General features: G+C 50.9%; 1 protein-coding gene across 2 annotated transcripts in view; it reads right to left on the reverse strand.

Moving 5' to 3' along the window:
- Positions 1-16904, reverse strand: part of LOC144611503 (GTPase KRas-like) — a 31679-nt gene extending 14775 nt beyond the window's left edge. The window contains exons 1-4 of one of the 2 annotated variants that reach the window (XM_078430635.1): positions 16818-16904; positions 15813-15891; positions 9469-9597; positions 904-1082 (exon numbers count right to left, since the gene is read on the reverse strand). In XM_078430635.1, the coding sequence (XP_078286761.1) occupies positions 904-1082; positions 9469-9579 (290 nt within the window). In that variant the 5' untranslated portion in view covers positions 9580-9597; positions 15813-15891; positions 16818-16904. Of the gene's footprint in view, positions 1-903; positions 1083-9468; positions 9598-15812; positions 15892-16485; positions 16684-16817 lie in introns of those variants that run through there. The other variant, XM_078430636.1, reaches the window with a different exon arrangement.
- Positions 16905-26924: the final 10020 nt, after the last annotated feature.

Below are 26924 nucleotides of genomic sequence, written 5' to 3' on the forward strand. Positions count from 1 at the left end.
AGTATTTTCCAAATGGAAAAAGAATACTGAAGATAGACACAAAAAGCTGGAGTAACTCAGCAGGACAGGCAGCATCTCCAGAGAGAAGGAATGGGTGGCGTTTTGGGTCGAGACCCTTCTTCAGAGAGAATACCGAATTCGGAGGTGTAAATGGACTTGCAGGATTCCCAAATAGTTAATTTGCAAATCGGTAGGAAGGAAGGCAAACGTAATTTATTTAGAGCAGACTAGAATACAAAAGCAAGGATGTAATCCTGAGGCTTTATAAGACACTGGTCAGACTGCATTTGGCGTATTGAGAGCAATATTGGGCCCCATATCTGAGGAAGGATGTGCTGGCACTGGAGAGGGTCAGAAGGTTTACGAGAATGATCCTAGGAATGTTTGGGTTAACATATGATTGTTTAATGGCACTGGGCCTCTACTTACTGGAGTTTAGGATGAGGGGAACTCGTTGAAACTTATTGAATAGCGAAAGGCCTGGATAGAGTGAATGTGGAGAGGATATTTCCACAAGTGCAAGGGTCTAGGACTAGAGGTCATAGCCTAAGAATAAAAGGATGTTCCTTTAGAAAGCACATGAAGGAATTTCTTTAGTCAGAGGGTGGTGAACCTGTGGAATTCGTTGCCACAGGAGGTTGTGGAGGCCGTCAATGGGTATTTTTGAGGCAGAGATAGATAGATTCTTGATTAGTACGGGTGGCAGGGATTATGGGGAGAAGACAGGAGAATGGGGTTAGGAGGGAGAGATAGATCAGCCAAGATGGATGGCAGAGCAGACTTGAAGGGCCAAATGGCCTAATTCTGCTCCTGTGTTTTATGGTTGAGAATGTGAACGTGTTCTGAACCTTGTGATGAGACAAGCCAGTGCAGGGGAACATTCTGATTTGTGCAGATACCAACCTGTACAGGTGAACATCCTCGAAGGACTTGATGTTGTTGATTGCAAAGACGCAGAGGAAGCCCTCCCCAGTGCGCATGTACTGGTCTCTCATCGCACTGTACTCCTCCTGACCCGCTGTGTCCAGAATATCCAGCAAACACGTCTCCCCATCAATCACCACTTGCTTCCTGTAGGAATCCTACGCAAGGGAAGAGAAATCCGTGATCAAATCAGGATTACATTCTCACCATCTTTTGCCTCGTGGTCATTTATAGGTCCCATATTGCTAATACGTTTAACCTGATCAGTGCCACCCAGAGTGTACTCAGGTCATGACCAATAGTGAAAAAACATGGCACTGAACAGGTTAATGAAAATAACTGCCAGATTAACACGGTGGCGCAGCGGTAGAGTTGCTGCCTCACAGCGCCAGAGACCCGGGCTCCATCCAGACTACAGGTGCCGTCTGAACGGAGTTTGTACGTTCTCCCCGTGACCGTTTTCTCCGGTTTCCCCCCACATTCCAAAGAAGTGCAGGTTTGTTAGTTAATTGCCTTTGGTAAAATTGTAAATGATTCCTAGTGTGTAGGATAGTGTTGTAAATGATTCCTAGTGTGTAGGATAGTGCTGGTGTACGGGGTGATCACTGGTTGGCACGTACTCGGAGGGCCGAAGGGCCCGTTTCCAAGCTCTAAAGTATCTCTATAGTCTAAAAAGCAAAGTCTAAAGAAATGGATCAAATCATTCGTCACGGGTGTAAGAAGCGGTCCAAATGCCACCGAACATGTGCCGATTTCACAAACTTTCCTCCTGGTTTATCAAGCCCAGGAATAACAGAGGGAGTATTGTGGAACAGGAGCATGCTTAGTGTGCTGGTCCAACCATCCTTGGAGCTACCACTGCAGGTAGATAATGTCAATAGACAATAGGTGCAGGAGTAAGCCATTTGGCCTTTCGAGCCAGTTCATTGGGAAATGTCATTGGGAAAGCATGTGGGATATGGCAATCAGTCGTCCTGCACGAATTCCAAGAACTGAGAGGTTACGCAGCAACTTTATAAAACATTGGTCAGATCTGTCACAATGCTGCGTGCCTCTGGTCACCTCACGACAGGAAGGATGTGGTGGCGTTGAAGAGGGTGCAGAGATTCACCAGCTTGTGCCTGGGACAGAGAGCTTCAGTTACCAGGAAAGACTGGAGCGGCTCTGTTTTACCTGGAATAGAGGTGGTTACCAGGGGACTGTGGTGTGTAGAATTATGAGAGCAATATAAATCGGGCAGTCCTTACCCCCATGGCAACGGTGAACAAAACTAGGGCATGGGGTAAAAGATTCAAAGGAGATCCAAGGGTGACCCAGCGAGGAGCAAGTACCAGGGACACAGCGCTGGAGAGCAGTGGAGCAGTCACTGACAAGTGGACCGGCATCTGAATCACCCAGGTGGTCAGGGCTGCAGCCAAAGTGCTGGGAGATTGGATTAACCTGGATGGGTGCCCATGTGACAACATGGAAGCGATGGGCCAAATGGCCTGCTTGCACGTATGTGACTATCTGTGAGAAAGCAGTTAGAAAGGCAAACAGTGCGCAGAGCAGCAGGGCCACAGTGCCTGGGTACAGGAGCAAGTATTCCCCACTCTGTTACAGGGTCCCATCTCATCCTGATCCCAGCAAGGATGCCCTGCTGATGGAGAGCGCAGCGATCACTTGCCTCACATTCATGGAATGACAGCACTGCTTCACAAGTTCCAGGAGCAGAATTAGGCCATTCTGCCCATCAAGTCTACCCCGCCATGCAATCATGGCTGATCTATCTTTCCCCCTCAACCCCATTCTCCTGCCTTCGCCCCGTAACCCCTCTAGATTTAAAATTGGGGGCAGGGGGGATAGATTTACATTCACTGGAATTCAGGGAAATGAAAGATCTCAGAAGCCGATGAAATTGCAGCAGGTCAAGGTAAAGCAGGTAAAGGGAAGTCCCCCAAGGCCAGGGGCACGCGGGGCACCGTGCAGAACCAAGGCAAGATGAGGCAAACATCACAGAAACAGGCCCTTCAGCCCAACTCATCTTGTTGACAGAATGTTGACAGCAACAGAAGATGACTAAGAAGGCAATGCGGGGAGAAAAGATGAGGTACTAGGGTAAACTAGCCAATAATATAAAGGAGGATAGTAAAAGCTTTTTTAGGTATGTAAAGAGGAAAAAAATAGTCAAGGCAAATGTGGGTCCCTTGAAGACAGAAGTGGGGGAATTTATTATGGGGAACAAGGAAATGGCAGACGAGTTGAACCGGTACTTTGGATCTGTCTTCACTAAGCAAGATACAAGCAATCTCCCAGATGTTCTAGTGGCCAGAGATCTTAGGGTGACGGAGGAACTGAAGGAAATCCACATTAGGCAGGAAATGGTGTTGGGTAGACTGATGGAACTGAAGGCTGATAAATCCCCAGAGCCTGATGGTCTGCATCCCAGAGTACTTAAGGAGGTGGCCCTAGAAATTGTGGACGCATTGGTGATCATTTTCCAATGTTCTATAGATTCAGGATCAGTTCCTGTGGATTGGAGGGCAGCTAATGTAGTCCCACTTTTTAAGAAAGGAGGGAGAGAGAAAACGGGAAATTATAGACCAGTTAGTCTGACATCAGTGGTGGGGAAGATGCTGGAATCAATTATAAAAGACAAAATTGCAGGGCATTTGGATAGACAATAATAGACAATAGACAATAGGTGCAGGAGTAGGCCATTCGGCCCTTCGAGCCAGCACCGCCATTCAATGTGATCATGGCTGATCATTCTCAATCAGTACCCCGGTCCTGCTTTCTCCCCATACCCCCTGACTCCGCTATCCTTAAGAGCTCTATCTAGCTCTCTCTTGAATGTATTCAGAGAATTGGCCTCCACTACCCTCTGAGGCAGAGAATTCCACAGATTCACAACTCTCTGACTAAAAAAGTTTTTCCTCATCTCAGTTCTAAATGGCCTACCCCTTATTCTTAAACTGTGGCCCCTGGTTCTGGACTCCCCCATCATTGGGAACACGTTTCCTGCCTCCAACATGTCCAACCCCTTAATAATCTTATACGTTTCGATAAGATCCCCTCTCATCCTTCTAAATTCCAGTATATACAAACCTAGTCACTCCAGTCTTTCAACATATGACAGTCCCGCCATTCCGGGAATTAACCTAGTAAACCTACGCTGCACGCCCTCAATAGCAAGAATATCCTTCCTCAAATTTGGAGAACAAAACTGCACACAGTACTCCAGGTGCGGTCTCACTAGGGCCCTGTACAACTGCAGAAGGACCTCTTTGCTCCTATACTCAACTCCTCTTGTTATGAATGCCAACATTCCATTGGTTTTCTTCACTGCCTGCTGTATCTGCATGCTTCCTTTCAGTAGTATAAGAAAATAACTGCAGATGCTGGTACAAATCGATTTATTCACAAAATGCTGGAGTAACTCAGCAGGTCAGGCAGCATCTCGGGAGAGAAGGAATGGGTGACGTTTCGGGTCGAGACCCTTCTTCAGACTGATGCACTAAGACACCCAGATCACGTTGTGCGTCCCCTTTTCCTAACTTGACACCATTCAAATAATAATCTGCCTTCCTATTCTTACCACCAAAGTGGATAACCTCACACTTATCCACATTAAACTGCATCTGCCATGCATCCACCCACTCACACAACCTGTCCAAGTCACCCTGCAACCTCATAGCATCTTCCTCACAGTTCACACTGCCACCTAGCTTTGTATCATCGGCAAATTTGCTAATGGTACTTTTAATCCCTTCATCCAAGTCATTGATGTATATTGTAAATAGCTGCGGTCCCAACACCGAGCCTTGCGGTACCCCACTCGTCACTGCCTGCCATTCTGAAAGGGACCCATTTATCCCCACTCTTTGCTTTCTGTCTGTCAACCAACTTCCTATCCATGTCAGTACCCTACCTCCAATACCATGTGCTCTAATTTTGCCCACCAATCTCCTATGTGGGATCTTGTCGAAGGCTTTCTGAAAGTCGAGGTACACCACATCCACCGGTTCTCCCCTGTCAATTTTCCTAGTTACATCCTCAAAAAATTCCAGTAGATTAGTCAAGCACGATTTCCCCTTCGTAAATCCATGCTGACTTGGAACGATCCTGTTACTGTTTAGGACCGAGATGAGAAAACATTTCTTCACACAGAGAGTGGTGAGTCTGTGGTATTCTCTGCCACAGAAGGTGGTTGAGGCCAGTTCATTGGCTATATTTAAGCGGGAGTTAGATGTGGCCCTTTTTGCTAGAGGGATCAGGGGGTATGGAGAGAAGGCAGGTACAGGCTACTGAGCTGAATGATCAGCCATGATCATATTGAATGGCGGTGCAGGCTCGAAGGGCCGAATGGCCTACTCCTGCACCTATTTTCTATGTTTCTATAAATGCTCCGCAATTTCGTCTTTTATAATTGACTCCAGCATCTTCCCCACCACTGATGTCAGACTAACTGGTCTATAATTTCCCGTTTTCTCTCTCCCTCCTTTCTTGAAAAGTGGGATAACATTAGCTCCCCTCCAATCCACAGGAACTGACCCGGAATCTATAGAACATTGGAAAATCATTACTAATGCGTCCACAATTTCTAGAGCCACCTCCTTAAGCACCCTGGAATGCAGACCATCAGGCCCAGGGGATTTATCAGCCTTGAGTCCCATTAGTCTACCCAAAACTTTTTCCTGCCTAATGTGGATTTCCTCCAGTTCCTCTGTCACCCTAGGATCTCTGGCCACTAGAACATCTGGGAGATTGTTTGTATCCTCCTCAGTGAAGACAGATCTAAAGTACCGGTTCAACTCTTCTGCCATTTCCTTGTTCCCCATAATAAATTCCCCTGCTTCTGTCTTCAAGGGACCCACATTTGCCTTGACTATTTTTTTCCTCGTCACATACCTAAAAAAGCTTTTACTATCCTCCTTTATATTATTGGCTAGTTTACCCTCGTACCTCATCTTTTCTCCCCGTATTGCCTTTTTAGTTATCTTCTGTTGCTCTTCAAAAGAGTCCCAATCCTCTGGCTTCCCACTCTTCTTTGCTATGTTATACTTCTTCCCTTTTATTTTTATGTTGTCCTTGACTTCCCTTGTCAGCTACGGGTGCCTCTTACTCCCCTTAGAATCTTTCCTCCTCTTTGGGATAAATTGATCCTGCAACTTCTGCATTATTCCCAGGAATACCTGCCATTGCTGTTCCAGTCTTCCCTGCTAGGGCCTCCCAGTCAATTTTGGCCAGCTCCTGCCTCATGCCTCCGTAATCCCCTTTGCTATACTGTAATACTGACACCTTCGATTTTCCCTTCTCCCTCTCCATTTGTAGAGTAAAACTTATCATATTGTGGTCACTGCCTCCTAATGGCTCATTTACCTCGAGTCCCCTTATAGGTCAGGTTCATTACATAACACTAAATCCAGAATTGCCTTCTCCCTGGTAGGCTCCAGTACAAGCTGTTCTAAGAATCCATCTCGGAGGCACTCCGCAAACTCTCTTTCCTGGGGTCCATTACCAACCTGATTTTCCCAGTCTACCTGCATGTTGAAATCTCCCATGACCACCGTAGCATTACATTTGTGACATGCCAATTTTAGCTCCTGATTCAACTTGCACCCTATGTCGAGGCTACTGTTTGGGGGGCCTGTAGATTACTCCCATTAGGGTCTTTTTACCCTTACAATTCCTCATCTCTATCCATACTGATTCTACATCTCCTGATTCTATGTCACTCCTTGCAAGGGAGTGAATATCATTCCTTACCAACAGAGCTACCCCGCCCCCTTTCCCCACCTGCCTGTTTTTTCTGTACGTTGTGTACCCCTGAATATTCAGCTCCCAGCCCTGGTCCTCTTGTAGCCATGTCTCAGTGATTCCCACAACATCATACTTGCCAATGTCTAACTGAGCCTCAAGCTCATCCACTTTATTTTTTATACTTCGCGCATTTAAATACAACACTTTAACTTCGGTATTTACCTCCCCTCTCACACCGGTCACAATTGGCCCTGACCTTACTCTCATATCCCTTCTAGAACTTCCCTTCCCATTCATACGAGAGTCCTTTACAGTTTCTCCTGTATTCGCTTCCCCTTTAACTCCATCTCCATATTCCCAATTAGTAGTAACACGATTGTTCCGAGTCAGCATGGATTTACGAAGAGGAAATCATGCTTGACTAATCTTCTGGAATTCTTTGAAGATATAACTACGAAAATTGACAGGGGAGAGCCGGTGGATGTGGTGTACCTTGACGTTCAGAAAGCCTTTGACAAGGTTCCACATAGGAGATTAGTGGGCAAAATTAGAGCACATGGTATTGGAGGTAGGGTACTGACATGGATAGAAAATTGGTTGACAGACAGAAAGCAAAGAGTGGGGATAAATGGGTCCCTTTCAGAATGGCAGGCAGTAACTAGTGGGGTACCGCAAGGCTCGGTGCTGGGACCGCAGCTATTTACAATATACATTAATGACTTGGATGAAGGGATTAAAAATACCATTAGCAAATTTGCAGATAATACAAAGCTGGGTGATAGTGTGAACTGTGAGGAAGATGCTATGAGGTTGCAGGGTGACTTGGACACGTTGTGTGAGTGGGCGGATGCATGGCAGATGCAGTTTAATGTGGATAAGTGTGAGGTTATCCACTTTGGTGGTAAGAATAGGAAGGCAGAGTATTATCTGAATGGTGTCAAGTTAGGAACAGGGGACGTACAACGAGATCTGGGTGTCCTAGTGCATCAGTCACTGAAAGGAAGCATGCAGGTACAGCAGGCAGTGAAGAAAGCCAATGGAATGTTGGCCTTCATAACAAGAGGAGTTAAATATAGGAGCAAAGAGGTCCTTCTGCAGTTGTACAGGGCCCTAGTGAGACCGCACCTGGAGGGCTCTGTGCAGTTTTGTTCTCCAAATTTGAGGAAGGATATTCTTGCTATTGAGGGCGTGCAGCATAGGTTTATTAGGTTAATTCCCGGAATGGCGGGACTGTCATATGTTGGATGACTGGAGCGACTAGGTTTGTATACACTGGAATTTAGAAGGATGAGAGGGGATCTTATCGAAACGTATAAGATTATTAAGGGGTTGGACACATTAGAGGCAGGAAACATGTTCCCAATGTTGGGGGAGTCCAGAACCAGGGGCCACAGTTTAAGAATAAGGGGTAGGCCATTTAGAACTGAGATGAGGAAAAACTTTTTCAGTCAGAGAGTTGTGAATCTGTGGAATTCTCTGCCTCAGAAGGCAGTGGAGGCCAATTCTCTGAATGCATGCAAGAGAGAGCTAGATAGAGCTCTTAAGGATAGCGGAGTCAGGGGGTATGGGGAGAAGGCAGGATTGATACTGATCAGCCATGATCACATTGAATGGCGGTGCTGGCTCAAAGGGCCGAATGGCCTCCTCCTGCACCTATTGTGTATTGTCTATTGCCTATTGACCAAGATGCCCATCAACGCCAGTCCCATTTGCCTGCACTTGTGTCAGTTCAATTGTCCTCTAACTGTTGCCTTGAACAATTGAAAGATACAGCATGGAAACAGGCCATTCAGCCCACCAAGTTCACGCCGACCATAGATTACTTGTTCACATTAGTTCTATGTTACCTCATTTTCTCATCCACTCCCTACACACTAGGGCCAATTAACCTACAAACATCGACATCTTTGGGATGTGGGAGGAAACCCATACTGTCACAGGGAGAACATGCAAACTCCACACCGACAGCACGGAAGGTCAGGATCAGACCTGGGTCTCTGGTGCTGCAAGGCAGCAGCTCTACCCACGGTGCCACCCGCTTGCTGCCTTGACCACCTCCTACACTGAATCTGTGGACTGTCCATCACACAGAAGGGAGTGATGAGGAACAGTGGAGGAGGGGGTGGATATGCGATGCTGTGGAGTTTAGGTCTCGGGTACGAGATGTGGAGCCAGAAACGTGTGGAATGGGGTAGCAGGTCTGGTGTGTGGCCTCCTCACCTTCATCACCTGCACCTCCTTCCAATTCCATTTTATCTTTTAGATTCTAGTTTCCAAAGCAGCATCTTATTTTGCTAAAGATGACACAAAATGCTGGAGTAACCCCATGGGCAGCACGGTGGCGCAGGGGTGGAGTTGCTGCCTTACAGCACCATAAACCCAGGTTCCATCCTGACTAAGGGCACTGGCATTACAGAGTTTGTACGTTCTCCCCATGACCTGCATGGGTTTTCTCCGGGATGCTCCGGTTTTCTCCCACACTCCAAAGGCACACAGGTTTGTTAGCTAATTGGCTTGTTATAAATGTAAATGGTCCTAAATGTGTGTAGGATAGTGTATGTCTACGGGGATCACTGATTGGCTTGGACTCAGTGGGATGAAGGGCCTGTTTACACACTGTATCTCTAAACTAAACGGACCCTGAAGGGTCTTGACCCAAAATGTCACCTATTCCTTCTCTCCAGAGATGCTGCCTGACCCTCTGAGTTCCTCCAGCATTTGTGTCGACCTTCGGTGTAAACCAGCATCTGCAGTTCCTTCTTACACACGTTATTCTCCTGCCCCGGTCTGGCTCTGACTTACCTCGATAGTCGGGTCGTACTCGTCCACAAAGTGGTTCTGGATAAGTTGGATGGTGAGGGCACTCTTGCCCACGCCACCAGCGCCCACCACCACCAACTTGTACTCAGTCATCCTTCACTGCCGTAGACCCTGGAACAGCAGGCAGCAGCAGCATCAGTAAACCACCACAAACACACACCTCCACGTTCACGCACAGCCTCTCCCCAGCTGTTATCAGGCAACTGAATCATCCCACCACAACCCGAGAGCAGTGCTGAACTACTATCTACCTCATCGGGGACCCTCACAGTATCCTTGATCAGACTTTACTGGCTTTACCTTGCATTAAACGTTATTCCCTTATCATGTAAATGGCTCGATTGTAATCATGTATTGTCTTTCCGCTGACTGGTTAACACTAACAAAAGCTTTTCACTGCACACATGACAAACCCACTGACTCGCACAGCTATCTGGACTACGTCTATCCCCTACTCCCAATTCCTCCGTCTACGCCGCATCTGCGCCCGGGATGAGGTGTTTCACACTAGGGCTTCCGAGATGTCCTCGTTCTTTAGAAAACGGGGCTTCCCCTCCGCCATTATAGATGAGGCTCTCACTAGGGTCTCTTCTACATCCCGCAGCTCCGCTCTTGCTCCCCCTCCCCTCACTCGCAACAAGGACAGAATCCCCCTCGTTCTCACCTTCCACCCCACCAGCCAGCGGATCCAACATATCATCCACCAACATTTCCGTCACCTACAACGGGACCCCACCACTGGCCACATCTTCCCATCCCCTCCCCTCTCTGCGTTCCGCAGAGACCGTTCCCTCCGTAACTCCCTGGTCCACTCGTCCCTTCCTACCCAAACCACCCCAACCCCGGGCACTTTCCCCTGCAACCGCACGAGATGCAACACCTGTCCCTTTACCTCCCCCCTCAACTCCATCCAAGAACCCAAACAGTCTTTCCAGGTGAGACAAAGGTTCACCTGCACCTCCTCCAACCTCATCTATTGCATCCGCTGCTCTAGATGTCAACTTATTTACATCGGCGAAACCAAGCGCAGGCTCGGCGATCGCTTCGCTGAACATCTGCGCTCGGTCTGCATTAACAAAACTGATCTCCCGGTGGCCGAGCACTTTAATTCCCCCTCCCATTCCCAGTCTGACCTCTCTGTCATGGGCCTCCTCCAGTGCCATAGTGAGGCCCGCCGGAAGTTGGAGGAGCAGCACCTCATATTTCGCCTGGGCAGTTTGCAGCCCGGTGGTATGAACGTCGACTTCTCCAACTTTGGATAGCTCCTCTGTCCCTCCCTTCCCCTCCTCCTTCCCAGATCTCCCTCTATCTTCCTGTCTCCACCTATATCCTTCCTTTGTCCCGCCCCCCTGACATCAGTCTGAAGAAGGGCCTCGACCCGAAACGTTACCCATTCCTTCTCTCCCGAGATGCTGCCTGACCTGCTGAGTTACTCCAGCATTTTGTGAATAAATGAATAAACCCTCACCAGCTTTCATCTAAAACCTCCATCTACACTAGTCTTTAGGTCTCATGTTGAACAGGCCACTGATATGGGAGCCCATGCAACATGCACTGTGATGCTCGACAGCCATGGGGTGGGAGAAACAGACCCAACTAATCTGATCAAAGTGGAGAAACAATAGACATGGAACAGAACAGCACAGGATCAGGCCCTTCAGCCCACATTGGCTGTGCTGCACATGACGTCAAGTTAAACAAATCCTTCTCCTGCACATGATCCAGATCCTTCCATTCCCTGTATATTCATGTGGCTATCTAAAAGTCTCTTAAATGGCCAAGTCATAGAGTGATACAGTGTGGAAACAGGCCCTTCGGCCCAACTTGCCCACAACGGCCAACATATCCCAGCTGCATTAGTCCCACTTGCCTGCATTTGGTCCATATCCCTCCAAACCTGTCCTATCCATGTACGGAAGGGCCATGTATCCAGTTCCTATGGGATCTCTCGGTCGCTAACCATTTTAACTCCATTTGCTACACTGACCTTTCTGTCCTGGGCCTCCGCCACTGTCAGAGTGAGACCATATGCACACAGGAGGAACAGCCCCTCATATTCAGTGTGGGGGAGGAGGAGGGGGGGGGGGGGAGGTGACAACTTAGCGGCATGAACATGGAATTCTCCAGGTAACTAAAATACGAACAACACCTTGCCCCCACGCTTCCCTCTGCCCTACCTGAATTCGCACCCATTTCTCCTCAACCCCCTCCCCGTTCCTTCCCACCTATATTCCTTCCTCTGGCTTCATAATTCATACCTCTTCTATCCTTATCTCAGAGTTAGAATCATTGAGTGACACGGTGTGGAAACTGACCCTTCAGCCCAACTTGCCCAGACTGGCCAACATGTCCCAGCTACACTAGTCCCACCTGCCGTCCTTTGTTCCATATCACTACAAACGTGCCCTATCCATGTACCTGTCTAACTGTTTCTTAAACGTTGGGATAGTCCCAGCCTTAACTACCTCCTCTGGCAGCTTGTTCCATACACCTATCACCCTTTTTGTGTGAAAATGTTACCCCTCAGATTTAGACAGACAATAGGTGCAGGAGTAGGCCCTTCGGGCCAGCACCGCCATTCAATGTGATCATGGCTGATCATTCTCAATCAGTACCCCATTCCTGCTTTCTCCCCATACTCCGATTCCACTATCTTTAGAGCTCTTTCTAGCTTTCTCTTGAAAGCATCCAGAGAATTGGCTTCCACTGCCTTCTGAGGCAGAGGATTCCACAGATTTACAACTCTCTGACTGAAAAAGTTTCTATTTCTATTAAATCTTTTTCCCTTCGCTTTAAATCTATGTCCTTTGGTCCTCGATTCACCTACTCTGGGCAAGAGACTGTGCAACTACCCGATCAATTCCTCTCTTGATTTTATCCACCTCACATAATTGTTGTCTCTTGATCACTGGCCACGAGCATTGATCCTCGCCTCTCCACCTGCCAGCAGGCCGGCCCCATCAACTCACCTCGATTCCAGGCTCAGTTCCAGACTGAGTACGAAGAAGGACCTTGACCTAAAAGGTCACCTATCCATGTTCTCCAAAGATGCTGCCTGACCTGCTGAGTTGCTTCAGCACCTCATGCCTTTTTTCGTAAACCAGCATCTACACTTCCTTGTCTCCTCTCTCTTAAATGCCATGATTGTATCTGCTTCCACCACCAACCAGGCAACACATTCCAGCACCCACACACTGTACATCTGTACACTGCCCTGCCCATCTCCATTAAACTTTACCCCACTCACACAGGCAGCAGCAGTAGAGTTGCTGCTTAGATTAACATAACATGGAAAATAGGTGCAGGAGGAGGCCATTCGGCCCTTCGAACCAGCACCGCCTTTCATTGTGATCATGGCTGATCGTCCACAATCAGTAACCCGTGCCTGCCTTCTCCCCATATCCCTTGATTCCACTAGCCCCTAGAGCTCCATCCAACTCTCTCTTATATCCAGCCAGTGATGTGGCCTCCACTGCCCTCTGTGGCAGAGAATTCCACAAATTCATAACTCTCTGGGTGAAAAAGTTCCTTCTCACCTCAGTTTTAAATGGCCTCCCCTTTATTCTAAGACTGTGGCCCCTGGTTCTGGACTCCCCCAACATTGGGAATATTTTTCCTGCATCTAGCTTGTCCAGTCCTTTTATAATTTTATATGTTTCTATAAGATCCCCTCTCATCCTTCTAAACTCCAGTGAATACAAGCCTAGTCTTTTCAATCTTTCCTCATATGACAGTCCCACCATCCCAGGGATCAATCTCGTGAACCAACGCTGCACTGCCTCAATTTCAAGGATGTCCTTCCTCAAATTAGGAGACCAAAACTGTACACAATACTCCAGATGTGGTCTTACCAGGGCCCTATACAACTGCAGAAGAAGCTCTTTACTCCTATACTGAAATCCTCTCGTTATGAAGGCCAACATGCCATTAGCTTTCTTCACTGCCTGCTGTACCTGCACGCCAACTTACAGTGACAGGTGTACAAGGACACCCAGGTCTCGCTGCACCTCCCCCTTACCGAACCTAACACCATTGAGATAATAATCTGCCTCCTTGTTTTTGCCGCCAAAGTGGATAACCTCACATTTATCTATATTATACTGCAACTGTCACACATCAGCCCACTCACTCAACCTGTCCAGGTCACCCTGCAACCTCCTAACACCCTCTTGTTCACACTGCCACACAGCTTTGTGTCATCTGCAAACTTTCTAGTGTTGTTTTTAATTTCCTCTTCCAAATCATTAATATATAAGGTAAACAGTTACGGCCCCAACACCGAGCCTTGCGGCACTCCACTCGCCACTGCCTGCCATTCTGAAAAGGACCCGTTTGCTTCCTGTCTGCCAACCAATTTTCTATCCATGTCAACACCCTACCCCCAATACCATGTGCTCTAATTTTGCTCACCAATCTCCCGTGTGGGACCTTATCAAAGGCTTTCTGAAAGTCTAGATACACTACATCCACTGGCCCACTTCATCCAGTTTACTTGTCAAAAAATTCCAGAAGATTAGTCAAGCATGATTTCCCTTTCATAAATCCATGCTGACTTGGACTTATCCTTTTACTGCTATCCAAATGCACCGTTATTACCTCTTTAATAATTGATTCCAGCATCTTTCCCACCACCGATGTCAGGCTAACTGGTCAATAGTTCCCCGTTTTCTCTCTCGCTCCTTTCTTGAAAAGTGGGATAACATTAGCTATTCTCCAATCCACAGGAACTGATCCTGAATCTATAGAACATTGGAAAATGATCACCAATGCGTCCACTATTTCTAGAGCCACCTCCCTGAGGACCCTGGGATGCAGACCTTAAGGCCAGAGACCAGAGTTTAGTTTAAAGATACAGCACTGAAACAGGCCCTTCGGCCCACAGTCTGCTCCGACCAGCGATCCACATACACTAACACTATCCTACACACACTAGTAAGCTTTGCCCATACACCTTAAGGCTATAGTCATAGAGTGATACAGTGTGGAAACAGGCCCAACTAGCTCACACAGCCCAACATGTCCCATCTACACTAATCCCACCTGCGTGCATTATCCATGTTTCTGTCTAATTGCTTTTTGTGAAAACGATACCCTTCAGATTCCTATTAAATCTTTTCCACTTCACCTTAAACCTATGTCCTCTGGTCCTCTGGTCCTCGATTCACCTCTGTGCATCTACGCGATCTATTCCTCCCATAATTTTATACATCTCTGTAAGATTACCCCTCATCCTCCAGCGCTCCAAGGAATAGTCCTAGCTTGCTCAACCTCAGCCTATAGCTCAAGCCTTTGAGTTCTGGCAACATCCTCATAAATCGTCAATGCACCCATTCCAGCTGGAATCTTCTGTTTAACCATCTATCTTCAGTATAAACCAGCATCTGCAGTTCCTTTCCACACAATGAAGAAATGGGAGACCGACGACGGAGCAGAATCTGGGAGCTACGTCAGGTTCCCAAGAAACTGTCTTCAGTCTGCGCACGAGTTAGTCTGCACGAGGAAGCCTGGCTTCTTTTCACCATCCTTGCCTTAGGACCAACCCAGACACTGTGCCAGGCATCTGTGCCAGGCATTCCCGATCGCACCTTTGCCCGACCACAGATGTCACCAGGTACCTCCCTGACCAAGGACAAGCTGGGCCTGGTTCCTGGCATCACCATAAATCCACTAAATCAGCGCCTGAGACAGGGGTTCAATCCCGACCACGGGTGCTGTCTGGATGGAGTTTGTATTTGCTCCACATGACTGTGTGGGTTTTCTCCAAGATCTTCCTCCCACACTCCAAAAACGGACAGGTTTGTGGGTTAATTGGCTCGCTACAAGTGTAAATATTGGCCCCAGTGTGTGTTGTGTTAATGTGCGGGGATCGCTAGTCGATGCGGCACAGTGAGCTGAAGGGCCTGTTTCTGTGCTGTCTCATGAAACTAAACCACTCAAACCACGTTTACAGGCATCACAGAACCCAGCCCGACCCACCAACTAACATGCTATCATTCCCCAAACCCAACCCGACCCACCAACTCACCTCCCATTCCCCAAACCCAACCCGACCCACCAAACCCATCCCCAAACCCAGCCCGACCCACCAAACCCATCCCCAAACCCAACCCGACCCACCAAACCCATCCCCAAACCCAGCCCGACCCACCAAACCCATCCCTAAACCCAGCCCGACCCACCAAACCCATCCCCAAACCCAACCCGACCCACCAACTCACCTCCCATTCCCCAAACCCAACCCGACCCACCAACTCACCGCCCATTCCCCAAACTCTCAGAAGCAATTGGTGAATTTAGTTGCCACACACCAAGCACTGAAACCTCACCTCACACACGCACAATCTCACTGTTGAACCAATCCCACCGCAGTGTGTTCAACAAAACCCTCCACGGGTCAGGCAGCATCTACAGAGACAGAGACAAGTACATTCAATGTTCCAAACTAACAACTTCTCAACACATGGGAAATGTAACAGGGTTTAAACTATAGACCCCTGGCTGGGGAGACAGTTGCTGGGTGGGTGGGTGGGTGGGTGTTGGAGGTGAACAGTGTGGTGGGAGATGGGGGGGGGCACCACCCCCCCCCCCCCACCCTGACCCTCCCCCCCACCCTGACCCTCCCCCCCCCCATCAACCCACGGCCCCCTCCATCTCCCCCGACCCCGCCCGCTCCACCCCCCCCCCCCCACCCTGACCCTCTCCCACACCCTGACCCCCCCCCCCCATCAACCCACGGCCCCCTCCATCTCCCCCGACCCCGCCCGCTCCACCCCCCCCCCCCCACTCCACCCCCCCCCCCACCCTGACCCTCCCCCCCACCCTGACCCTCCCCCACACCCTGACCACCCCCCCCCCATCAACCCACGGCCCCCTCCATCTCCCCCGACCCCGCCCGCTCCACCCCCCCCCCCCCCCCCACACCTCCCCACACACCCTCCACACCACCCCCCCCCCCCCCCCGCCGCAGGCGCGGCCCAGTCCGCCAGCGGCCTCGGTTACCAGGACGCCCCAACCCCGAAGGCAAAGCCCGGCTCCGTCGCGGCGGCCTCCGCCCGCTCCCTCCCTCCCTCCCTCCCCGGACAGGGCGGGGCCGCCGGGCCGGGCTCCCGGTCATTGCCGCGGGGAGGGGGCGTCGGGCATCACCCCCTGATGCCGCAGGGCCGGGCCGGGCCGGAGCGCGGACAGCGGACACACCCGGGCCTCTCCCCGGGAGGGAGGGAGGCGGGCGGTGGCCAGGACCCACCGCAGTGAGGCCGGGGCCGAGGCCGCTGTAGTGAGGCCGGGCCGGGCCGGGCCGGGCTGCGACAGGTGGGTTTGTGCCGGGGACTCACCGCAGGGAGGACTGGCCGTGCCGGGGTGGGTGGGTGCTGCAGTGAGGCCGGGCCGTTGGGTCGGCGGCGCCGCCTTTCGCGGGAATACGGTAGTGGGCTGTACTTCGCAGCAGCAGTCCCCGGAGCCAATAGCAGGCGGCCCCGCCCTGACGGACAGTCCCCGCAGCCAATAGCGGGCGACCCCGCCCTAACGGACAGTCCCTGTAGCCAATAGCCGGCGGCCCCGCCCTGACGGACAGTCCGCGCGGCCAATAGTGGGCGGCCCCGCCCTGACGGACAGTCCCCGCAGCCAATAGCGGGCGGCCCCGCCCTGACGGACAGTCCCCACAGCCAATAGCGGGCGGCCCCGCCCTGACGGACAGTCCTTGTAGCCAATAGCGGGCGGCCCCGCCCTGAAGGACATTCCCTGTAGCCAATAGCGGGCGGCCCCGTCCTGACGGACAGTCCCCGCGGCCAATGGCTGGGCGGCAGCGGCAATGTGGGCGGTGGCGGTGGGGCAACATGGTTGATCTTCCACCGCTCATCATGGGGGGGGGGGCACAGACTGGACACTGCGGGGCCGCCCACCACAGGCACAGTCTAGGGTCCTTCCGCTGCTGGACATGGGGGGCAGGGTGTGGTGGAGAGAGACGCCCCTCCAAATAAGGGATTCTGTGTAAAATTGGAAATGAATATCTGCATTGAATGTATAACCTCCGGAAATGTCGGTTGGGGTTGTTGAAAAGAAGATGTTTTGTAAATATTTATTACTTGAATAAAGTATTTTTTGATATAAAAAAAAAGGCATCTGGAGTCAGGACTCCGAGGTGCGGCTGTTAGTGCAGCGACCGGGCATCGGGCAATTAGCAGGGGTCACCGCCTCTGACCTCCCCACCATCAAAGGGATTTACCGGAGTCACTGCCTCATAAAGGCAGCCAGCATCATCAGAGACCCACACCACACTCTCACTGACCCACACCACCCTGGCCACACACCCACTGACCCACACCACCCTGGCCACACACTCACTGACCCACACCACCCTGGCCACACTCACTGACCCACACACTCACTGACCCACACACTCACTGACCCACACACTCACTGACCCACACCACCCTGGCCACACACTCACTGACCCACACCACCCTGGCCACACTCTCACTGACCCACACCACCCTGGCCACACACTCACTGACCCACACCACCCTGGCCACACACTCACTGACCCACACCACCCTGGCCACACACTCACTGACCCACACCACCCTGGCCACACTCACTGACCCACACCACCCTGGCCACACACTCACTGACCCACACCACCCTGGCCACACACTCACTGACCCACACCACCCTGGCCACACACTCACTGACCCACACCACCCTGGCCACACACTCACTGACCCACACCACCCTGGCCACACACTCACTGACCCACACCACCCTGGCCGCACTCACTGACCCACACACTCACTGACCCACACCACCCTGGCCACACACTCATCTCACCCCTGCCATCGGGAAGAAGGTACAGGAGCCTGAAAACTGTAACGTCCACGTTCAGGACCAGCCTCTTACCTACAGCCACCGGGCTATTAAACACTACAACCTCAAATGAGCTCTGAACTAAATAAACTATTATTATTTTTCACACTGTACTATGTTTACATATTCTGTTGTGCTGCAGCAAGTAAGAATTTCATTGTTCTATCTGGGATATCTATATACTAAAACTCTTGTTTGTTTGTTCCTGAACTACAGCCAAAACGGTACACAATAGCGTGACAATTTTAGGCCCACCTTACTCATCGTTGTCCCTTTGGTGCTAATGGAAGAAGTTTCATTGAAATCTGTGTTATATTTAAAAAGTTATTCACATTTTAAAGTTTAAATCTATCTCCTAAGGAAGGCGGAGGGAAGAAGGAAGGGGGGGGGGAGGAGGGAGGATAAGGGGGGGTTGAGGGGGTTGGAGTGGGGAGGAGGGAGGATAAGGGGGGTTGGAGTGGGGGGGGAGGGGAAGGGAGTAGGGGGCGAAGGGGGGGGAGGAGAGGGTGCTGCACCAATGCAGGAGCGGTTTGGGCCCAATGGGTCCACTTGATCTCGTATGACAATAGACAATAGGTGCAGGTGTAGGCCATTATATATAATATGACAGGCATAGGTCAGATAGACAATCAGAACCTTTATCCCAGGGTGGAAATGTCCAACACTGGAGGGTACAGCTTGAAGGTGAGAGGGGGAATGAGGGATATGAATCATGTACAGGCAGATGAGATCAGTTTAATTTGACATCATGTTCGGCACAAACACTGCCCGTTCCTTTGCTGTACTGTTCCATAAGATAGACACAAAAAGCTGGAGAAGAAGGGTCTCGACCCAAAATGTCACCCATTCCTTCTTTCCAGAGATGCTGCCTGTCCTGCTGTTACTCCAGCTTTTTGTATCTATCTTCAGTTGAAACCAGCATCTGCAGTTCTTTCTTGAACTACTGTTCCATGCTCCTTCATGCAGCAACAAGCAGCACACTGCGTCACAGAGACTTCCATGTGTCTATCTCAAAGTCTGTTACACGCCACTCTCTGCCTCCACCAACCCAGAGTCATAATCTGACAGCACGGATACAGCCCCATCAGCCCAACTTGTCCCTGCCGACCAACTCATCCCACCTGACCGCCTTTGACCCATCTCCCTCTAAATCTTTCCTACCCATGTACCTGTACAAACGTCTTTTAAATGTTGTTGTGTTAGCTGCCTCAACTACCTCCTGTCAGCTTGTCCCATATACCCACCACCCACATCTCTACAGTCCCATATACCCACCACCCACATCTCTACAGTCCCATCTACCCACCACCCTCATCTCTACATGAGGGCAGGGTTGTGTTCACCTCCCACAATCTCAGGTCAACAACCAACTCTAGCTTTGAAGGGAAGATAGACACAAAGTGCTGGAGTAACTCAGCGGGACAGGCAGCAACTCTGGAGAGAAAGAATAGGTGACGTTTCGGGTCGAGATCCTTCTTCAGACTGAGAGTCGGGAACGGGAAACAAGAGATATAGACTGTGATGCAGAGAGATATAGTGTTAGTGTGCGGGGATCGCTGGGCGGCGCGGACTTGGTGGGCCGAAAAGGCCTGTTTCCGCGCTGTATATATATGATATGATATGATGATATGATATGAAATGAATGAGAGATATGTAAAAAAGTAACGATGATAAAGGAAACAGGCCATTGTTAGCTGTTTGCTAGGTGAAGCTGGTGCAACTTGAGTGGGGGAGGGATGGAGAGAGGGAATGCTGGGGTTACTTCAACTTAGAGAAATCAATATTCGTACCACTGGGTGGTAAGCTGCCCAAGAGAAATATGAGATGCTGTTCCTCCAATTTGCATTTAGCCTCACTCTGACAACAGTGGAGGCCGAGGATAGAAAGGAGAGTATGGGAAGGGGAACCAAAGTGTTTGGCAACCATCAGGAACTCCTGCCGCTCCATCCCTCGCCTGCACTGAGGACAATCTGACCACGTGGGACAGGAGTTTAAATTGTTAGCAACAGGGAGACCCAGCTGGACCCAGCGGACTGAGCATGTGTTCAACTAAATGGTCGCCTAGTCTGCACTTGGTCTCATCAAGGACAAGGAAGCCACATTCGGAGCGCTGAATACAGTGGATGAGGTTAGAGGAGGTGCATGTGAACCTCTGTCACATCTGGAAGGGCTGCTGGGGTCCCTGGATGGAGGTGAGAGAGGTGTTATATCTGTGTTGTAAGGGAAAGTACCTGGGTTGTGGGGAGCTCCACTCTGCCCTGAACCATCTGGATACCGGGGATGGATACGCCAGGCAATAGCTGCTGTTCATCAACAACAGCTCTGACGTTTAACACTCTCACCCCCTCCAAACATCACCAAGCTCCAAGACCTGGGCCTCTACCTCCCTTGGCAACTGGATCCTGGACTTGTCCATGGGCAGCCCTCAGTCAGAGCGAATCGGTAACATCTCCTCCACCCTGACCATCCACACAGCTGTAACTCAGCACCGGGTGTTCAAGCCGTTCTCTTCCCACCATCACCATTGCCAAGCACGCATCCATGGAAACATAGAAAATAGGTGCAGGAAGAGGCACCTATTAGAGCCAGCACTGCCATTCATTGTGATCCTGGCTGATCATCCACAATCAGTAACCCGTGCCTGCCTTCTCCCCATATCCCTTGATTCCACTAGCCCCTAGAGCTCATCTAACTCTCTCTTAAATCCTTCCAGTGATTTGGCCTCCACTGCCCTCTGTGGCAGAGAATTCCACAAATTCACAACTTTCTGGGTGAAAAAGTTCCTTCTCACCTCAGTTTTAAATGGCCTCCCCTTTATTTTAAGACTGTTGCCCCTGGTTCTGGACTCTCCCAACATTGGGAACATTTTTCCTGCATTTAGCTTGTCCAGTCCTTTTATAATTTTTAATGTCTCCACAAGATCCACTCTCATCCTTCTAAACTCCAGTGAATACAAGCCTAGTCTTTTCACTCTTTCCTCATATGACAGTCCCGCCTTCCCAGGGATCAATCTTGTGAACCAACGCGGCACTGCCTCAATTATAAGGATGTCCTTCCTCAAATTAGGGGACCAAAACTGCACACAATACTCCCGATGTGGTCTTACCAGGGCCCTATACAACTGCAGAAGAAGCTCTATACTGAAATCCTCTCGTTATGAAGGCCAACTTTCTGAAGATAGACACAAAAAGCTGGAGTAACTCAGCGGGACAGGCAGCATCTCTGCAGAGAAGGAATGGGTGGCGTTTCGGGTTGAGACCCATCTTCAGACTGGTTAGGGAGAAGGGAAAAGAGAGATATAGACGGTGATGTGGAGAGATAAAGAACAATAAATGAAAGATATGCAAAAATGTACCTTCTTCCCGATGGTAGTAGTGAGATGAGAGCGTGGCCAGGATGATGTGAGTCTTTGATATTAGCTGCCTATCTGTCAGCTGTAGATCAACGTAAACTTATGACAGCTATCTATTATAAGGAGTCTTTTGCTGTCCATATAAAATTGTATTTGGAACTCAGTCCTTCGGGCAGAGCGGCAGTAATTTACCACCACCACAAGAGGGCAGTAATTCTTCACACTTTGCCTCGCTCCTGTAGAGTCCCATTGAGTTTATTGTGACAGACACAAGTGCCTGGAGGTACAGGTACAATGAAAATCATGCTTGCTGTAGCATCCCAGGCACAAGGACTCAGACAATGCAAAAACATAAATTATTCAAAAATTACACAAGTTCTGCAAGACAGTGAAAAGAAAGAAGACCATGCAAAAAAACAAGACTAGTGTAGAGCACAATTATAAACCAACCATGGGAGTGGGTGTGGTGTGTGATGCTCCTTTGCTGAGGTAGGATTAGGATTGTGTGGGTCAATTCAAGAGGAGAGGAAAGGCCAGATATCCCATGAGCGTCGTGTCAGTCTGTACATCCCTACAGAGGTACACAGCACAGAACGCGACCCGTCAACCTACAAACCAACAAATTGTGAATATATCCCAGTCATACAGGCATGGAATCAGGCTTTCGTACCAACTTGTCCATGCTGACAAGGTGCCCATCTAGTTTAGTATAGAGATACAGCACAGAAACAATCCTTTCAGCCCACCGAGTCTGCGACCACAGCAACATTAATGCCATCCTACACACACGAGGGACAATATTTACATTCATACCAAGCCGATCAACCAATGTTTCCGGAGAAAACCCAAGCAGGTCACGGGGAGAACGTACAAACTCTGTACAGACAGCACGCGTAGCCAGGATCGAACCCGGGTCTCTGGCGCTGTAAGCGCTGTAAGGCAGCAACTCTACCGCTGCAACACCTCTATTCCCATTTCCACCATGTTTGATCCTCTGAACCTTTCCTATCCATGCACCCACCAGTCTTGTGTGAAAAATCTGCCGCTTAGATTCCTATTGAACCATTCGCCTCTCACCTTAACCGTTCCCCTCTCACTCACGTTGGGAAGTTAAAGACGCCTTACTAATGTTGGGGAACTTAAAATCATCTGTCTACATTCCTTGATCTCCCGGGTAGACACAAAATGCTGGAGTAACTCAGCAGGTCAGGCAGCATCTTGGGAGAGAAGGAATGGGGGACGTGACCCTTCTTCATATAACATATAACATATAACAACTACAGCATGGAAACAGGCCTGTCCGGCCCTACCAGTCCACGCCGACCATTCTCCCTGACCTAGTCTCATCTACCTGCACTCAGACCATAACCCTCCAATCCCCTCCTATCCATATACCTATCCAATTTACTCTTAAATAATAAAATCGAGCCAGCCTCCACCACTTCCACCGGAAGCCCATTCCATACAGCCACAACCCTCTGAGTAAAGAAGTTCCCCCTCATGTTACCCCTAAACCTTTGTCCCTCAATTCTGAAGCTATGTCCCCTTGTTGGAATCTTCCCCACTCTCAAAGGGAAAAGCCTACCCACGTCAACTCTGTCCGTCCCTCTCAAAATTTTTAAAACCTCTATCAAGTCCCCCCTCAACCTTCTACGCTCCAAAGAATAAAGACCCAACCTATTCAACCTCTCTCTGTAGCCTAAGTGCTGAAACCCAGGCAACATTCTAGTAAATCTCCTCTGTACCCTCTCCATTTTGTCGACATCCTTCCTATAATCTTCAGACTTGATCTCTCACTGGCTGTTTGAGTACCTATAACAATCCCATCAGAGTGATTGCACCTCTCTTATTTTGCAGCGGACGAGCCCTGCAGGGTGCTGTTTCTGAGAGTCACTGTGACATTCTCCCTGGTCAGTAGATCAACTCCTCCATCTCAATTATGTCTGAAACTTAGAAACCCTGGACGTTGAGCTGCCAGTCCTGCCCCGATTCTGCTGTTGCTTTAAACCGAAGATAGACACTAAAAGCTGGAGTAACTCAGCGGGACAGGCAGCATCTCTGGGCAGAGGGAATGGGTGACGTTTTGGGTCGAGCCCCGTCTTCAGACTGTTTAGGGATAAGGGAAACGAGATAAGCACTCTCAACAGCCCACTCACTCTCAACAGCCCCCCCCTCACTATCAACAGCCCCCCTCACTATCAACAGCCCCCCCCTCACTCTCAACAGCCCACTCACTCTCAACAGCCCCCCCCTCACTATCAACAGCCCCCCTCACTATCAACAGCCCCCCCTCACTCTCAACACCCCCCCCCTCACTCTCAACAGCCCCCCCCTCACTATCAACAGCCCCCCTCACTATCAACAGCCCCCCCTCACTCTCAACAGCCCCCCCCTCACTATCAACAGCCCCCCTCACTATCAACAGCCCCCCTCACTATCAACAGCCCCCCCTCACTATCAACAGCCCCCCCTCACTCTCAACAGCCCCCCTCACTATCAACAGCCCCCCTTACTGTCAACAGCCCACTCTCACTCTCAACAGCCCACTCTCACTCTCAACAGCCCCCCTCACTCTCAACAGCCCCCCCCTCACTATCAACAGCCCCCCTCACTATCAACAGCCCCCCCCTCACTATCAACAGCCCCCCTCACTATCAACAGCCCACTCTCACTCTCAACAGCCCACTCTCACTCTCAACAGCCCCCCCTCACTCTCAACAGCCCCCCTCACTATCAACACCCCCCCTCACTATCAATAACCCCCCTCACTCTCAACAGCCCCCCCACTCTCGATGCCCCCCTCACTCTCAACAGCCCCCCACACTCTCGATGCCCCCCCTCACTCTCAACAGCCCCCGTCACTCTCAACAGTCGCCCCCTCACTCTCAACAGCCCCCCTCACTCTCAACAGCCCCCCTCACTCTCAACAGCCCCCCCCTCACTCTCAACAGCCCCCCCCACACTCTCGATGCCCCCCCCTCACTCTCAACAGCCCCCCCATCACTCTCAACAGCCCCCCTCACTCTCAACAGCCCCCCTCACTTTCAACAGCCCCCCCTCACTCTCAACACCCACCCCCTCACTCTCGACCATCCTCCTATTTTTTTAACCAAAAATAAATTTAATCAATTATTTAAAATATGTACAATACTAAAACAACACAAACGAGCCCACCACCGTAATACAAGTTTAAAAATATTCTTAAATAACTCTCCCCATCCAGGATGCACCCACCCCCCGCGGTGCCCAGCGGTCCCGTAAACCCCCCAGGGTGCCCGTGGACAGCGCGCGGTCCCTCTCCAACACCCCCCGGGCGCGGACAGACGTAACGCCGGAAAAGGGGCAGGCAGCCGGCTCGGGCAGAGCCCTCTTCCACCTGGCGCCGTGACCCGTGGATGGCCAGCTTGGCCAGGCCCAGGAGCAACCCAACCAGGACATCCTCGGCCCCACCCTCTCCCCTACCCACGCACAGGGGGTCCACAGATGAGGATGGTGGGTGTGAAGTGAAGCCATAAGGCAAGAAGCAGCCCCTTTAGATATTGGAGCAGGGGCTGCAACCTCACACAGCATGTACACGTGGTACACAGACTCACACACTCCATGCACACGTGGTACACAGACTCACACACTCCATGCACACGTGGTACACAGAGTCTTCCAGCCCAGTGGTCCCCCTACCCTCCACCTCGCTCTCAGTCCATCCTCGCTCTCGATGTCATGGGGCCCGTCCACATTGGTGGCCCGGGGCCGTGTTTGGAGCCCATGGGGGGGGGGGGGGCGAGCTGGGCCTACTGGAGTTGGTCCTGCCGGTGAGCCTGGCTGCAACTTTCTGAGACATTCATACCCAAGGTATGCAAAGAGTTGCCACATAAAGGGCGCCAACAAAGTTACAAAGTATTCAATTTTACACAGACCATTTTGAACACATTCCATTTGTGGTCCTCCTTTGTTCGTGGTGGTTCCCCGTTCCCTGTGCCGGGCCCTTTGTTCATGGGAGTTCCCCGTGCCAGGCCCTTTGTTCCCTGTTCCCCGTGCCGGGCCCTTCGTTCGTGGTGGTTCCCCGTGCCGGGCCCTTTGTTCGTGGCGGTTCCCCGTGCCGGGCCCTTTGTTCCCCGTTCCCCGTGCCGGGCCCTTTGTTCGTGGCGGTTCCACGTGTCGGGCCCTTTGTTCGTGGTGGTTCCCCGTGCCGGGCCCTTTGTTCGTGGCGGTTCCCCGTGCCGGGCCCTTTGTTCCCCGTTCCCCGTGCCGGGCCCTTTGTTCGTGGCGGTTCCACGTGTCGGGCCCTTTGTTCTAGGTGGTTCCTCGTGCTGGGCCCTTCGTTCGTGGCGGTTCCCCGTGCCGGGCCCTTTGTTCCCCGTTCCCCGTGCCGGGCCCTTTGTTCGTGGCGGTTCCACGTGTCGGGCCCTTTGTTCGTGGTGGTTCCCCGTGCCGGGCCCTTTGTTCGTGGCGGTTCCCTGTGCCGGGTCCTTTGTTCTAGGCGGTCCCCCATGCTGGGTCCTCCTTTGTTGCTCTGGCTCCCACGTAGCCCGTCCTCGACCACGGTCGCCCTCATTGACTGCTGGCCCAACCACCTTGACGATGGGCTCCACGATGCCGTCCCAGAGTCTGGACACATGGATCCGCCTCCCAGCTTCTTCCCGGCCTCTTGGGAGGCATCTGCCGCTCATCCTGAGATCACAGACCTGGAGTTGCTGCTTCACAATTTACTGCCCAACTCCCTAAATTGTCTTTACAGGACGTCATCTCCCTGCGGATCCGTGACTGTGATGGATGTGGACCACGATCTCTGGCTGCTCACCCTCCTCTCTCAGCGGGTCCTGTGCCCAATCTGAAAGTCCTACAGTGAGATTGTTACACCGAAGGTACTGGAAGAGAGAAGGTGGGTGATGGTGAGAAAGGGAAGGAAACTTGGAGTGCAAAGGTGTTGTGCCTCTTGAGAACAGGTTCACCCACTTGGAAGCTGTCGGGGAAGAAGACGTTACCACATTGAGCGGCAGACTGGCTTGCGAAGCAAAACGTGCTGTTGAGCCAAAACCAAAGAGGCCGACGTCAGGCAACACCGTGGTAGTAGGGGACTCCATTGTGAGAGGTACGGACAGGGGTTTCTGCGGCAACAGGCGGGATTCGAGGATGGTGTGCTGCCTCCCTGGTGCCAGGATCCAGGATGTCACAGACAGAGTGCAGGAAATCCTCAAGGGCGAAGGTGAACAGCCGGAAGTGGTAGTGC

Source organism: Rhinoraja longicauda, chromosome 40, assembly GCF_053455715.1.
Source record: "Rhinoraja longicauda isolate Sanriku21f chromosome 40, sRhiLon1.1, whole genome shotgun sequence".
Lineage (NCBI taxonomy): Eukaryota > Metazoa > Chordata > Chondrichthyes > Rajiformes > Arhynchobatidae > Rhinoraja > Rhinoraja longicauda.